This window comes from Rattus norvegicus, chromosome 1, assembly GCF_036323735.1.
Source record: "Rattus norvegicus strain BN/NHsdMcwi chromosome 1, GRCr8, whole genome shotgun sequence".
In the NCBI taxonomy this organism is placed as follows: domain Eukaryota; kingdom Metazoa; phylum Chordata; class Mammalia; order Rodentia; family Muridae; genus Rattus; species Rattus norvegicus.
Genome location: NC_086019.1, coordinates 265,596,843 through 265,613,132, shown reverse-complemented (window position 1 = coordinate 265,613,132; position 16,290 = coordinate 265,596,843). Strand labels below are relative to the sequence as shown.

At 41.5% G+C, this 16,290-nt stretch overlaps 1 protein-coding gene across 9 annotated transcripts in view; it reads right to left on the bottom strand.

The window, feature by feature from the left end:
• The window catches only part of Nhlrc2 (NHL repeat containing 2), a 60,733-nt gene that overhangs the window by 42,515 nt on the left and 1,928 nt on the right, over positions 1-16,290 (bottom strand). For all 9 annotated transcript variants that reach the window (XR_010066447.1, XR_010066446.1, XR_010066448.1 and 6 more), the window contains exon 2: positions 14,003-14,155. Coding sequence is in view for 2 of the 9 variants with exons in the window: in NM_001107444.2 (NP_001100914.1) it covers positions 14,003-14,155 (153 nt within the window). In the remaining 7 variants the exon portion in view is untranslated. The remainder of the gene's footprint in view (positions 1-14,002; positions 14,156-16,290) is intronic.

The window sequence follows — 16,290 nt, the reverse complement described above, 5'->3', positions numbered from 1 at the left end:
AGAGAAAGGATACACTCAGGGGGACTGAGGGAAAATAGACACTTCTTCAGGCAACGTCTCAGAACAACATCTTAATAGCTTAGAACATCTAAGGAGTTACAAGAATCCAAAAGGAAAAGAGAAGAAATCAGGGCAAAGCAAGCACTTGAATAATGCCTAATCTTCTAATTGTGGCTACAGTAGAAGTGTACGTAACTCCAGGCCAGCACAGCATCAGACCTAATAGAGGAAAGTGTGTCTTACCAGCTCCTAACCAAACTGCTGAGATGCACAGTTAAACAGCCATGGATACCCAGGAAAATCACGAGGAGCAAATACCTGCAAAGTGGAAGAGTGGGAGTGGGCAGAAGTGGGAGGATTTGAGACTTTGGCCAAATTACTCACTTTTTATCAGTCTTCTCACGTGTGAAATGGGGAAGCAATCTTGAATGACTCCCAAGGTTAAGTGCATGAAGGAATGATTTGTGTACATACTTAGCCTAGTACTTAGTACACAGTGAAATCTCACCTAACTTAACCACGATCTTTCAAATTAAAAAAAACAAAAAAACAAAAAAACCCCTCTAAATTCCAAAAGAAATTAGCAGCATTAAACTTCACAACTACGTCACGCTGGGAAATATGAGGATGTAACCTAGTATACATGATATAGCACATTGCTCGCCTGAATAAATATGCAGATACAAATGGGGTCATCTAGCTAAAGGAGACTGGAGCATATCCACGAGACAGGTGAAAGGAGTGAGCCAGGCTAACCACAAAGGGCAGGCAAAGCCTCAGCAGGCTGGGAGGAACACCAGGGAACCAGACTACACCTGCATCCCACCTCTCCCCCCCACCCCCTTCCGTGGTCCAGGAATGTTAGCTCCACAATAAAGGGCACTTGCTAGCCACTCCTTAAATAAGACAGAGCTGACAGGGGCTCTAGTTTGTCCTTCTTCCCTTTCCCTTTCTATATCCGAGGCTCCATCTGCCACTGAGATACTAAACGGAAGCAACAGGTACTAAACCATGTAGACTGGTCAGCCAGCTCCCGATTCAATAGGTAGGTCAGCTCCTACAGGAAATCCTCAGCCTTTGTTACCTGATCAGTTCTGTTTCTGCAGAACAAAGCCTGACCATCACATGCACCTCTACTGACAGTGCTGTTTTGATCTCTGCTCTGCATCTACACGTATGGCATCTCCATCCATCCATGGCAGCTTCCCTACTCACCCAGATCGGATGAAAGCTCCCCTCTGCTTCACTGCACTCTCCCCACTCCATTATTACATGAATTTATCCTCCCTTGGACATCTTGTAATTTAATTTCATTTCTAATATCTTGAATTTTTTGTTTCTCAAATTCAATCAATACCCATTTCTTCTTTTTCTTTTTAATTTTAATATTTCTGACCCAAGTTGGTTTTCATTAGTCTTAAATGCTGTTTGAAGACATTACTTCAGTAAGGAAGTTGTCAAGTCTGACTGTTAGTGACATTCTCTTTCCTGCAGTTTTTTATGGATGTGCCCACCTTATTATCATCTTGGAAGCCAGGTTCCTAACCTGAGAGCTCCCTCTTCTGACAGCTGTTTTTTGTATCGTTTCATTTATGGACACCACGTGTGGAGGAAGTGCTGGCTGTAACTCTCCATCCTTCATACTGGATCCTAAACTGTCCCATTTACTTCCTTCTTTCGCTTTGGGGATCCATCTGAGGGAAACCACACCCTGCTTGCGTATTTGATGCTTGTCCCAAAGCAACACTTCTCCATCCTTCTCCTCCCTGAACATTTAAGGTAAGTATAACTAGGACATCCAAATCTCTGTCAAACATTTTGTATTGGGTATTTCTTACTAGGACCAAAGGGTCATTCTGTTTCTGTTCTAAGTCTTCAGAATTATACTACTTTTCTTTCAAAACTATTGCATTTTATTTTTTCTTTAAAAATTCTATTTAAGAGAAAAAGTAGTAAGAAATGAAATAAAGTACAAGGCAGAGCAGCTAAAGAAACAGGTGCATGAATGACAAACCTATCCATGAAAACCATGTTGTTATACCCACCCCCAACACACCCGGGCGCAGACACAGACAGACAGACACACACACACAGAGACACAGACAGACAGACAGACAGACAGACACACACACACACACACACACACACCCCAAGGCTACAAAGATGCCAAGGGTGTTAAAATGAAATACAAGGAGCAGCACATGAATCCCCTGTCCTTCAAATGAACACTGTAACTTCTGGTGGAGGCAGTTGGAAAGACAGCCTCGATAACTGTTAAGACTAAACAAAAAACAAAGACAGCTTAGGAGCCATGAGCTCCTTGGAGAAATGGTAACTTTCGGGATGGGCTGTGAAAGTGCGGGAGGAACTAGAAATACTCTGCTGTGAGAAGGAAGTACTCCAAAAATGGCGTGAGCACAGGAGGCAGCTGGTGGGCAAGACACTGGTTAGATCTGGGACAATGCAAACACTGAAATAAATAACAGTAATAATTCAAAAGTCGCCAAATTCAAGTAAGAGCTTATAAGTTAAGCCCGTTTATTTATGTATATTATATAGCTATAATAATCTAAATCAAAATATACGGTGGTATTTCCTACATACTTTCCCCCAATATTTTCCCCAAGAAATGATGAATGGGGTGACACCGCAAGGATGAGAAGTTGAAATGAGGCAAAGAGAGTGGTGAAGGAGATTCAGGGGGAGGAAACAGCACATGCAAAGAAGATGGAAGTTTGAGAAGCGAGAACAAACACCCGGAAGTGGCCTTCAAAGTCAAGGTCAGCATTTAGACCTCTGTTCTACGTGCAACTGAAGTTACAAGGGAAGTGAAAAGCAAGTACTGAAGATCCTTCAATACTTCAAACTGCCCTCATGAGAGTCCCTCCCAATCTGCACTCTTTGGTGTTTAGTTATAGAACTGCATTATTGTACATCCAACTACATTAGATTGCTAGAGTGTCTCTGTAATAACCCATGGGGTGCCTTCATTTCATTCCTCTTACCCCTACTTGTTCAGCCTGTACCCCGTCTCAGAGCAGAAGTCTCTCTACAGACCTGCTATACCTACCTATAGCAAGCATGAGAGCCTTGTACTCACAGATAAGCACCACGGAAATCAGGAATGTTAGACATGCAGGACTGTCTCAAGGGGAAATTCTACCTGTTTTCCACACAGAAGGCTGGGAGTAGATCAGTTAGATAGCCTGGTGATCTATCTGTGCTACCTGTAGGACCAGGCCACATCTGAAGCCCCGCCCCTGCCCAGACTCCTCCCCCTGTACCTTTACCTTGAACACTTTCCTCAGTCAACAGAACCCACTTGATTCCTGCTATCTGTATGACCAGGACACACCAGGTTCTCCCATCTCATAAAAGAGGTCACACATACAGTACAAAACAGTTTTGATGCTTTACTGTGCACATGGAATTGAGTCAGTTGTTACCAGGAAGCATTTTTCTAAAACCATTCTTTACTTAAATATGTCTAAATAAACTGTCCGGTGTCAAGACTCTAGAGTCTGAACCAACACTAGCAAAGTCATGCTGAACTGACTGCCATCTTGCCACATGCAGATCATTACTCTGTTGACCCTGGCATTTGCAGATTTCGATACCTGTCTTATCCATAATGAGTTACCTCCCTAAGTCAGACTGATCTCTTAAAAACACAGAAACATGACTATATCACCATCTTGCAAAAAATCCCTCTCTTCTTAGTAAGAAGATCAAGTGTCATTGCAGAAGCATCTCCCGATCTTCCACCTCTCTTCCCTCTCCCAAGGTGCTGCAGCAATCTGAGTGTCCTTTGGTTCCTTAGGCTATCACTCATTACAATCCCTCTTTCCCCATCTTTCTCTGGTTCTAAAATCAACTGTAGTCTAAAGTTATGGAGTAGGAAATCACAGAAATCAGTTATTCGTGTTTTTAGACTACACACCCTCCTAAGCAGTGCAGTGGAATCTCAGACTCACTCAGCCCATCTAAAATCTAACATCCCCCTTTCAAGGGATCTATGTTGAATCCACTACCCACATTAGCCACTCAGTTGCTGTACTAGTTCTGTATTCAAGTAACCAACACTGTAGTTAATTATGGCCCTAAAGCTCAGGAACAGTAGTGCTAGCAATTCATGTTTGTCAATGAAGAAGGCATACATATTTTTCAGTGAAAAGGTGAGAGATTTTGACTTAAGGAATGAAAATAAAATCTATGGTAAGAATGCGTATTTATTCATCATCCATTAAGACAGAAAAAGAAACCTGTGCTAGAGTCTTACTATTATATCTCAAATTGAAAGTGGCTCAAGTGAATTGTGGCTTAAGGCCACAATTAGTAAGTGATAGCACTTACTAATGAAAAAAGGGGCCTTACAGTAATTACAGATAGTGAGCAGTATCCACAAGGCTTTGGTTAAACGCCTTACAGGTCAAGGGCACTGGTATGTAAGTAGAAGGAAGATGACACACACACACACACTCTCTCTCTCTCTCTCTCTCTCTCTCTCTCTCTCTCTCTCTCTCTCCGTATGTATGTATGTATGTATGTATGTATGTATGTATGTATATCTCATATCACAGTCCAAATATTGATTCATATATAGACAACTGTCAAATATTTTTCTCACTTTTTAGCATTAAGTCTTAAAATATTCAAATACTTTTCTTAAACTAGTTTGCCATTACCTAGGTCCTAACAATTAGGATGAGAAGCTTCTTCCCTCTGCGACTCCAACATAAGGATCAACACATGAAAAGCATGAAAGGAACAAGAGAGGAAAGCAAAGAGGAATGAGAAGGCAGAAAGGGAAGGAGGAAAGGAGGACAACTTCAAAAGCATCAGCAACAAAATAACTTCTAACAAATCATTCCAAAAGCCTGCAAAGAAACATGCTGGTTTGAATGAACATGGACCCAACAGGCTCAAATATTTGGATGCTCAGCCAGCAGAGGGTGGAACTGCATGGGAAGGATTAGGAGGAGTAGGAGGCGGAGCCTTGTTGGAGCCAGTGTGTCACACCAGCCTCAATGTCTCTGCTTCTGCCCGTTGTGTATGGATCAGGGTGTAGATCTCTCGGCTACTGCTCTGGCACCACACCTGTCTGCTTACTGCCATGAGGACCATGTAAAGACTCTAAAACTGTAAGGAGACCCCCATTAAGTAACTTTTAAGTATAAGAGTTACTTTGGTCATGGTCTCTTCACAGCAACGGAACAGTAACTAAGATTCAATTGAATACACTGGAACAGAAAGTGTTCAGCAACAGTCTACATGATAATCTAGTCAAACAGAAGGACAAAATATTTGAGGCCTTCTTGAATACATTTAAAAAAGTAAAACCTGCACCCTAAATGGTAAGCATAACTTTATAAAATAAAAGAGGAGAGAAAAATCATCTCAGGCACAGGAACCTTATAGATAACAGTATTAAAAAGCAAGAGGGAGGGGCTGGGGATTTAGCTCAGTGGTAGAGCGCTTGCCTAGCAAGCGCAAGGCCCTGGGTTCAGTCCCCAGCTGAAAAAAAAAAAGCAAGAGGGCTGAGAAAAGGCTCAAAGTGTTGCTGCTGTTCAAGCAGAAGATGTGAATTCAGAGCCAGCACCCGTGTAAAAGGAGAGCACAAAAGCTCCCCAATCATAGCAGAGGGGAGATGAAGGCAGGCTGACCCCAGGGACTCTGGCCAGCCAGTCCAGCCAATCTGTGAGCTCCAGCTTCACCACAACAAACAACTCTGCCTCCAAAAACTAAGGAGGAGTCTGAGGAGGCAGCCTCTGGCCACCATACACATTCACCCAGACATACCCTGCCACCACCAGCACTAGCACCAGAACCACCAGCACCACCAGCACCAGCAGCACCAGTACTACCAGCACCAGCACCAGCACCAGCACCAGCAGCACCAGCACCAGCAGCACCAGCAGCACCAGCACCAGCAGCACCAGCAGCACCAGCACCAGCAGCACCACCAGCACCAGCACCAGCACCAGCACCAGCAGCACCACCAGCACCAGCACCAGCACCAACACCAGCACCAGCACCAGCACCAGCACCAGCACCAGCACCACCAGCACCAGCACCACCAGCACCAGCACCACCAGCACCATGCAACAATATCATAGATGACCTGGGGCAAAGCTAGGTAGGCTGAAACAAAGGGAGAAAGGGTCCCATAGGCAGAAGACACTGGACAATTGGTGAAATCAAAACCACTAAAGATTAAGTTGAAGCAGGGACAGAAAGAAAAAAAAAGTCAGACTAAACCCCAGAAAATATGCCATAAAATGAGCAATATTTTCACAGGAGCTCAACTACTTAAGGACACCACAGACCGATAACTAAATAGGTTGTGGGAAAAGAAAAGAGAATGTAGCACATATACAGGTAAGAGTTAGCACAGCAGACCTGTCTGTCTGAGGCCTATGTGTAAGAAGGGCTCACCACTCCAGACGGCACAGATGCGGTGGCTCACCATGGCTGCACTGTGTATAAACCATGTGATTTACACTGAACAAACATTCTCTGATGTTCTAGAATATGCCACAGAAAATCAGCTGCCCCTGTGGGCACCTCCACTAAAAACGTGGGAAATGAACCAAACGAGTGGTGGGAAGCTCCCTGGGTGGCAGTGTGCCAAATGTGTCTCTGCCCATGCTGGAGGAGGTGTGCCATGTGTCTCCACCAAGAAAGGACGGGCACCCTGCATCTGGTCTCCCCGCATCTGCTCCTGCACAGCTTCTCCTCGATGCTGCTTGTGTCCTTGCTGTAATCACTTAGAGCCTCAAAGGCAACGCTCCTCTGAATCTGAGGCTGAGTCTTCACCTGGCTGGTTCTCTACATTGTCATTGAGGGTGGTTTGGAAACTACTCAAAGTGAACTAAACTCACTTCCCTTCAAGGTTTACTCTCACTGTAAAGTTCAGGTGTAGTCCTCAATGCGAGTGAAGTGTGAAACAGAGAAGGCCTCACCTACTGCATGACGTGTACTAGTGCTCACCCAGCAATAACAAAATATTCAGGCTTTAAAACAGAAATCTGATGCAAGCCAGGCAGTGGTGGTGCATGCCTATAATCACAACACTTTAGAGGCAGATGGACGTGAATCTCTCTAAGTTCAAGGCCAGCCTGGTTACAAAGCAAGTCCTAAGACAGCCAAGGGCTGTTACACAGAGAAACACTGCCTTGAAAAAACAAAAAACAAACTAGAACTCTGATGCAGTTATGCATTAAATATAACTAGAAATCACACTAACATATGCGAAGCTTTCCTAAGAAAATGCTTTGTATAAATTAAGAATATTTTCCCTGTGATACCAGCCATTGTCCTAAATAAGTACTGTAACAATAACTTCTGAGGTAATAGCATAAGGAGTTAAAATCTTAGGAACGCTCACGCAACAAGCAGACATCACTGGGACTGTTACCAATTTAATACAAACTTGTGTTGAATTCCTATGAACTAATGACCTCAGGGCACAGTTATTTCTTTTAAAACATGTAAGCATCAGTGACTCATTACAATTGAGCATTATTTACTTTTGCTTAAAATAGTTTTTCATATGCTATTATAAAAATGATATTGGTCACTATTGCAGACTGGAGCTTAAAAGCTGTTATTTACTTACTGATTTATTTATTTATTTACTCTGGGTTTTGCTATGGAGTCCAGGCTGGCTTAGAATTCATAATCTTCCAGCCCCTGCTTACTGAGTGATGGAATTAGAGGTTGAACCACTAAGCCAGGCAAGAGTGGGTTTGAAACAGAGTCTCTGTCAAGGTGTTTGAATTAATGAGAAATCCTTCATTCTGCTGAGCATGTCTTGTGAACTGGGATTTAGAATATGCTGCAGCCATTAGGACAGGAACAACACTGCTGCACTATGCTCACAAATGTCCCAGACAGCGGAAGACATCCAGCTGTAAGAAAGCAAGTTTAGGGCTGGAGAGAAGGCTCAGCCATTAAAGGATAGGCTCACAACCAAAAATATAAGAAAGCAAGTTTAATCTGGTGACAATCTACTGAACTTTTGAACCATTTGAAGATTTCTAGATATGTCTTTTCAACATGAATTGAATTATCTTCTGACAATACACAAACTTTTGAGTTACCGAGATTTTCATATAGTAGCATATTATTTCAGCAATGTTTCTTTGAAATTAAAAGTCTGAGACCACTTCCCAAGTATATTCCAAGACTTAAAAATTTATTCTACAAACGGAATTCAAAACAGACAAATGCAGAAACACAAATTAGTCTACAGCAGTGGTTTTCAACCTTCCAACACTGTGACTCTTTAATGTCGTTCCTCATGCTGTGCTGACCCCCAAACCATAAAGTCATTTCATTGCTAATTTTGTTACTGTCATGAACTGTAATATAAACTGATATGAAGGATATCTGATATGCGACCCCAAAGGGGTCTCGACCCGGCAGTTAAGAACGGCTTCTCTACAGTCTACCAGTTTCAGAATAAGATACCCCATGGTGTGTGTGTGTCTCAGTCAGGGCTTACTGCTGTGAACGGACACCATGGCCAAGGCAAGTCTTACAAGGACAACTTTTAATTGGGGCTGGCTTACAGGTTCAGAGGTTCAGTCCAGTATCATTAAGGCAGGAGAAACGTGAAAGCATCCAGGCAGGCTTGGTGCAGGGGGAGCTCAGAGTTCTACATCTTCATCTGAAGGCTGCTAGTGGAAGACTGACTTCCAGGCAGCTAGGATGAGAGTCTTAAAGCCCAAGCCTGCAGTGGCACACCTACTCCAACAAGGCCACACTCCAAATAGTGCCACTCCCTGGGCCAAGCATATTCAAACCATGACAGTATGCTAGCAAACTAGTGATTCAATTTGATGGACCTGTTCAAAATCAAATTTTTTAAATTTCCTGATTTGTAGCATTTGTTGACTTTCGTGTATAAATACATTCCCTATGGCCAATTTCAAGTTTACAGTTGGTTCATAAAAATGTCTATATTCCAAACAAATGGATCCCACTGGTCAGTAGGATTCCATGCTAAGGAACAAACAGAATTTTCCCCAAAGTGCACAGATTTGTCTTTATAATGTTAATTTTAAATGTAAAAACAGGATTAAAGCAACCCTTCTCCCCACCTCCCCACCCCCCATGGTTGAAGAAGGCCTCCAACTTGTCACACTCCTATCTCAGCTCCCCAAGTGCTGGCATTACAGCACACACCATCACACACAGCCTGTTTTGTGTTCAGAAATGCTATTTTCTACAAATTTTACTGCCTTAACAATCCTTTACTGTAGTAGAGAACTAAGTACAATCATACTGTTAGACAACTATCTCTAACCACCAGCCATCTCTGACCTCCTCATCTTGCAAAACTGAAAATCCCAGACACAAAGTCAAGGCCATCCTGGGCTAACAGTAAGCTCTAGACCAGCCTGGGCTAAGAATGAGATCCTACAAATAGAATTCCCTGAAACTTAATCGTTGCACAGTAAGTCCTTATTAGTCTTTCCACACCATTTTACTTCCTATCTCTATGTTTGACTATTCTAGATAATTCACTTCAGTGGAATCTCAATCTCTCTCTCTCTCTCTCTCTCTCTCTCTCTCTCTCTCTCTATGTGTGTGTGTGTGTGTGTGTGTGTGTGTGTGTGTGTAAGGGGGGGGGCTGATTATCTTACTTAGTATAATATCGTATTTTCAGGGCTCCTCAAAGCTGTCAACATTCCCTTCCTTCCTGGGGGTGAGTACTAGCCCCAGTGGGTGTGTCTATTTCCCCTTTCCATTCAGCCTGCAGTAAGAGTCTGGTTGTTACTGTGACTTGGCTACAGTGACTAACAGCAGTAGATAAAGGTCTGTTGGGGTTTCTCTCTCTTCACGGCTTACTCCTGGTAGACTTTGAGCTTTCAGACACTTCTGTTTCATCAGTAACACACCATTCTATGTGCTCTTCTAATCCTTATTCCAACAGAACGAGTAGTAATAGCTTCACCTGTACTTCTGATTTTAGTAATCTAGCTAAGGTTGTCAATTATATTGATATTACCAAGAAATCCGTTTTTAGCTTCTATGATTTTTCTTTTGTCTATTCTGTTTTTCTCTACTCAAACCTTCACTGTTTGGTGCCTTCTGCTAATTTCACAGAAGTTAGTTCTTTTTCTAGTTCTTTATGCTGTAAGTTTGATATATTTTTTAAATGTATTTATAAGCTTTCTTTCTTATGCCATAAATATTTGTTTCTAAGTACTTTCTAATTGTCATATAATCTCTATTTTGGTCTATTGGGTATTTAAAGATGTGTTTAATTTCTACAAACCATTTATCACTCCAGCTTTCTTTCCATCGATTTCTAACTTTAATTGATAACAGAGAAGATACTTGGAATATTCTTTTAAAACCTACTGAAAACACTCTGACCTGATATATGTTCTGTCCTAGAAAATGATCCATGTGCACTTGAACAAAATGTGTGTCCTACAGCGTTGAGGTTTTGTGTAAGCTGCAGATCTAGCTGGGTTAGAATGTGTGACCTTTCTCCCTCTCTGCACTTCTTTGCTCCATGTACATGTTTTCTCTTCCTCTTCCCCCTTCCCTCTGCCTCCCTCCTTTGGGACCAGTGAACCCACCTGAAAGCAGCTTCCCAATAAACCTGCCTTTATAGACTTTAAAAAAAGAAAAAGGAAGAAAGGAAGAAATGTGTGTCCTGACAATGCTGAGGTGTTCTATGTAGGTTGGAGATCTAGCTGCGTTATTGTGTATTTTCAATTCCTTTATTTCCTTACTTATCTTCTGTCAGGATATTGCATTCATTATGGAGAATGGGTATTGAATTCTTCAACTACTATCACAGAACTGTCGATTTCTTCCCTCAAATCTGTTGATACCTTTTAGACTAACTTTTATTATACATTTGTCTACTAATTCTTGCAGACATCAAGCTACAACATCACTGCTATGATAATGTAGTTTTTCTAACTACTGTGTGTTTACTTACCCGTTTCTTCCCAGCATATGGCATGTGTTCCTGTCCACCTGCAGAACTCTTAACAAGCTTCCAGCTTTTACGTTTCCTTTCTCTCTCACTTGTGAAGCATAACTTGCAATTGCAAAATTTTGCACAAAGTCTTCCTTTAGAAATCAGAATACACTGGCCCACTGCCTTCAGCGTCTGGCCTCATCACACCCAACCATCTGAGGGAACTGCCAACTCCTCACGCTCTCTGAACACAATGAGCCCCTTCTCTCCTATTGCTGAGTTCTCTGTCCTTGTCTCTCAGCACTGATTCTAGTCTTGGTGTGGTTCTCTTTGAGTCCACTGCACTTATGAGTTCAGTGAACATGCTGGATACTTGTAATCATGTCTTTCATTAAACTGGGACAGGTTTTGGCCATTCCTTCTCTAAAAGTCCCTGCTACAAAGCACCTGATCTAGGTGATGGTATTCCATGTTTCTGCTGCCTTAGCTCTGAGCTCAGAGTCTTGTCTTTGGCTGCTTCAGTCTGCCTCCATCGCCCACTCCAGATGGTACAGTCTTCAGTCCCAGCGCTGGCTTTGTGTTGTCAAAGGTCCTCCTACCTCTTTACTGCTCTTTCCTTTTGCTTGTGCACTGTTTCATCTTTTCTACACCTTCCTCTTGTTCTATAAGCACCTTTAATTTGTTTTAAGAGAGTCTCATACACCTATCATTTGATCTTTTAAAGAGATAGTTTCCGTGGTTTATGTTTTCTTAGAATTGGCTATTCTTCCTTGCCTTTTTGGTTTAGTTTTAAATTATCTTGTGACTTTGCTAAAAATATTCAGCAACTTTGCCTTCAAAAGAATGAGAGTTCCACCCTGACAGAGTCTGCCTACAGAACTATCTCTGAAGGATATTTCTGCGCTTCCTACTCCTCCACCTTCCTGGACCCTTTCTACTTACAAAGTGTTATGCTTTTCGGAGACAGTAAAAAAATAAAATAAAATAAAAAATCCATGTCAACTGGCAGAAGGCACAGAGCCTTGGGAGGAGGGCACTGGCTTTCTCCCGGTGTGGTGTCAACCAACTAAGCTAACTACACAGTCACTTAGGGGTCAACATGAGGATTGTTAACACAGTATGCTCAGAAATAAAATTTTATTATGTCTATCAAAAACTCAAGCAAAACAAAATAAAAAACTGTCTTCAACTTTGTCACATCCTCAATGGAAGAAGAGAGTCTGAATTCTTAGGAATGCCCTAAAGAACACTTCACAACATGAGTTAACATATCAACCTTTGTCTCACAACATGAGTTAACATATCAACCTTTGTCTCACAACATGAGTTAACATATCAACCTTTGTCTCACAACATGAGTTAACATACCAATCTTTGTCTCATTTTATTTATTCATTTTTATGTGTTTAAAGATTATTTATATATTTTATGTATGTGAGCCCTCTGTCTGCACATACACTGGCAGTCCAGAAGACAGCATGAGGAACCATTACAGAGGGTTGCAAGCCACCATGTGGTTGCTGGGAATTGAACTCAGGACCTCTGGAAGACCTGTCAGTGCTCTAACCGCTGAGCCATCTCTCCGTTTTGTCTCTTTTCATATTTATCAAAGGTCCTGTCCAATAAACCTATCTGTGGGGGAAGAATGCGACTTCTTCTGGCATCTTTGCTGCTTACCTGACACATGCAAGGTGAGCATGTCCTGCTGCCCATTTTTAATGTCGCATGCACTATTCCTTAGTTCTGGGTTTAGATGGTTCTGTTTCACTGGAAAATCTTTATAAAGTGTCACAGGCAAAGTGAGTTACTACTCTTTGGGGGAGAGGGTTCTATAAGACTTTTAAATTTTTACATACATTAATTTTACAAAATAATGGATTTTTCCACCTTAATGCATCTTACTCAGACTTGTTGCATATTTCCTAAAAGCATATTCATAATGCATGCTTAAAAGATGTGCTGGCTGGAGTAAGACACAGAGGCACATACTATTAGGGCATAATAAATAAAACACAGTCCTTAAATGTGTACACGTCAATTCTGATCACCTAGTCTCTTATAAATCTCTTCGCTAATATTGTTAAAATAGAATATATTACAGCTAAAAAGCTTGTGACTCTATTGTGTGTTTGGATTTCACCAGCAGACTCGTTCAAGTATGTCCCTAGGGATCCTCCATGTACTCATGGTCTACCCAGCGTCAGGTCACAAAATTAGTAACCATATTGCTTTCATATAGACGCCAGGAGTACTGACTAGTTCACACTTAAATGAAAGCATTTTATCAATTTGTTTACTCTCTTGTTATTTTTAGAAAGAAGTCAACAAAAAATAAAAACCTGATTACTTTCCTACCTGGACAGCAAACACTAGGATAATCTCCCCATACCCAGAGGCCCTAATGCTGGAAGAGGATTTCCTGTGGGCTTTAGAAAACATTAACTATAATGAATCACCTCATAATGATACAAGGTCAGGGAAAAGTACCTGCTGTATTCTGCATTCCACTGTGGAATGAGCCTAACAACATTTCCTGCTAAGAATTTAAACCTTTGTATTACCACACTGAGAAGAGCATAAAATTGTGGCCAGATGTTTCACTTTTTCATAGAACAAATTTAGTTAAGCCTGGGATAGAAAAAGACTTTTCTAAGTATCTCATCATGACAAAAGTAAATTAGGCTCTTACCCACAGACAAAACCTGAATCCTAAATTCTGGTTCTCAGGCAAACCATTATCACTAAATTTAACCCCTCATGAAAAAGCGCATGGAAACCGAGCGTGGCAGGTTAGTGGAATATGGTAGGCAAGTCAGGAAGTCTAGATCTTGAAGGCCAACCTGACTCACAGGAGGAAGGCGGTCACTGTTCACTCACAGACTCAGATCAACCTGACTACCTGGTAGGGGACAGGAGTCAGTGATTCATAGATTCAGATCGCACTTAGAAGTACCACACAGTCTTGCCAAATGGTCAGTCCTCTTTGAGTAAAAGAGCCAGATGCTCTTCCAGTGCTTATGTGCTCAGTGTGTGAGACACCAATCAAAGAGCAGGTACCTGTGTCAGAGAACGTGCGCTCCAGGGCGTGGAGATCGGGCAGCACATGGATGCAGTTGATGCAGCAGTAAGTGAAGAAGTCGAGGATGACCACTTTCCCACACAGGTCTCTGTAAATCGACAAAGGCTCTTCTGTATTCAGCCATTCTAGTCCTGGAATTTATACAAAACAAATTACACCAATGAAAGGAAACAAAAAGAAAAAGGGTAATTTAAACTGTCCATTAAAATGTGAATCTCTGTTCAAAGACCAGTATAAATAGCCAAACACTTTAAGAGTCTCCTTTCTATTAATAAATAAGAGAACAACTTCATGATTCTAACAACGTCGGCATGTTTGATTTCATGAGAAAGATCAATGAGACAACCATGTGGAGACTAAACCTGGAGAGGGACGAACAGGAAGAGGGTGGGAGCACGGAGAAAGGGCATCTGCTCTGTGAGGCGACCTGTGAATGTACCCACCCAAAACCACTACACGCGATACTAAATCCTTTCAGAAATAGTGGAGCAGCCTTGGGGAGTGAATAAAATCAACACATTCAAACAAAAGCAAGAGGAAATAAGAATTATTTTAAAAAATCTAACTGCACCCATAATCAAGTGTAGCAGGGACACGGACACAAAGGCCAAGGTCATGAGCAGCAAGGAACCAAGAGGACCAGGATGCGTGAAGGACAAACATAACATGCCCCAGTTACTCTTACAGAAGAGACGTTACCATGTTCTAGGGCTGCACGAAACTAAATATAAAACAAAATACATTAAAGGCAGAGTTAGAAGAACCCTTACTAGCGTTGATGAAGATCATGTTCTCTTCCCTTCAAAGAAAAGTAGGAACTTAAATTTAGTTTTAATATAGAATTTACAATTAGTTGGCAACATTTCAAACTTTTTATTCTATACAATGACTTTGCTAAATTAAAAAGTACAGCATTCCTATATAAGAAAACAACATTTATCGCTTATCAGTAAATAAACACAGTTATTATTCACTGTACCTTGAAGTACACAGAAATAGTTTAAAGAAACTGAAAGCTGAAGTTGACAGAAGACATAGACAGGTCCACCTCAGATCCCTTGAGTGGCTACCTGAACCCTGTCAGCCGCAGGTGTCAGGTGTAGACACCAGGTTTAGATGTCTGCTTTTTTACATACTGCCCTCCTTAAGCCACTTGCAGTTTGAGGTGCAGGGGCAAAACTGTGCAGTTACCCGTTCCTTGTTTACAATTTGAAGGGTTAAAATTAACTCTTACTGGAGACCTTAGGACCACAGCACACGGTTGTTCTTCATACAGTCAGAAATGTCGCCTTTCCACTTAAGGGAGAAACTTTAGACTTTCTCCGTGGCATATCCAATAAATGACATCATCACTCTTGAGATTGGGAGCCATGATTACTGAGATAGGGGACTTAAGCGTTGTGGTTCTGATGACGACGAGCTGACTAGCAGTGGGCAGCACACACAACACTGAGATGTAGACAAGGGCTGACGGGTATCATGAACAACAGGATGATTAACATCTTGGAGAGGACACAGGAGGAAGGCACACAAGTGCATCATGCCACTAGAACAACGTACGATTTAACACATATCAACAGTTTATTTCTGGAAACTTCCATTGAATATTTTGAGGTGATTAACTATCGGTCCCTGGAACCCGATAGGAGGACCAATGTAGCAAGGATTATCAACAACAGAAACTGTAGTTATTCAATTTTAACAACATTCTAGAAAAGATGATCCCTAACAAATTAGTATTTCCACCAAATATGCAAAAGGTTTTAGGGCTCAGTGAACACTTAATCATTCCTCTTGATAAGTATTAGCTACATATTTAATTGATGACACAGAACAACTAATTAACCTACTAGTTGATGTGTATTTCACATCCCACTTGTAAGATATTTAGGACTCTATAAATAGGCACTTGTTAAGAGTGCCTTATCGGAAGCGCAAGGCCCTGGGTTCGGTCCCCAGCTCCGAAAAAAAGAACCAAAAAAAAAAAAAGAGTGCCTTATTGAGGGCATAGAAGCAGTTATTTAAGTTTTTTGTGTTAAGTAATTTAGGTTATTGTGCTGGGTATTTACCAGATTTAATGATAATAATGTATTTTAAGCAGCAATAATTATAATGAATACAATAAATGGCCAACACTTAATGAGTCTTCTTGTTTTCTAAGAATTTGCCTGATTCACCTCCACTTAAATACCAGAAAAAGTAAATACCAGTTCCACTTTCTTCACGAGTGAAAAAAAAAATCAAGGCCTGGAGAAATCAAGTAATG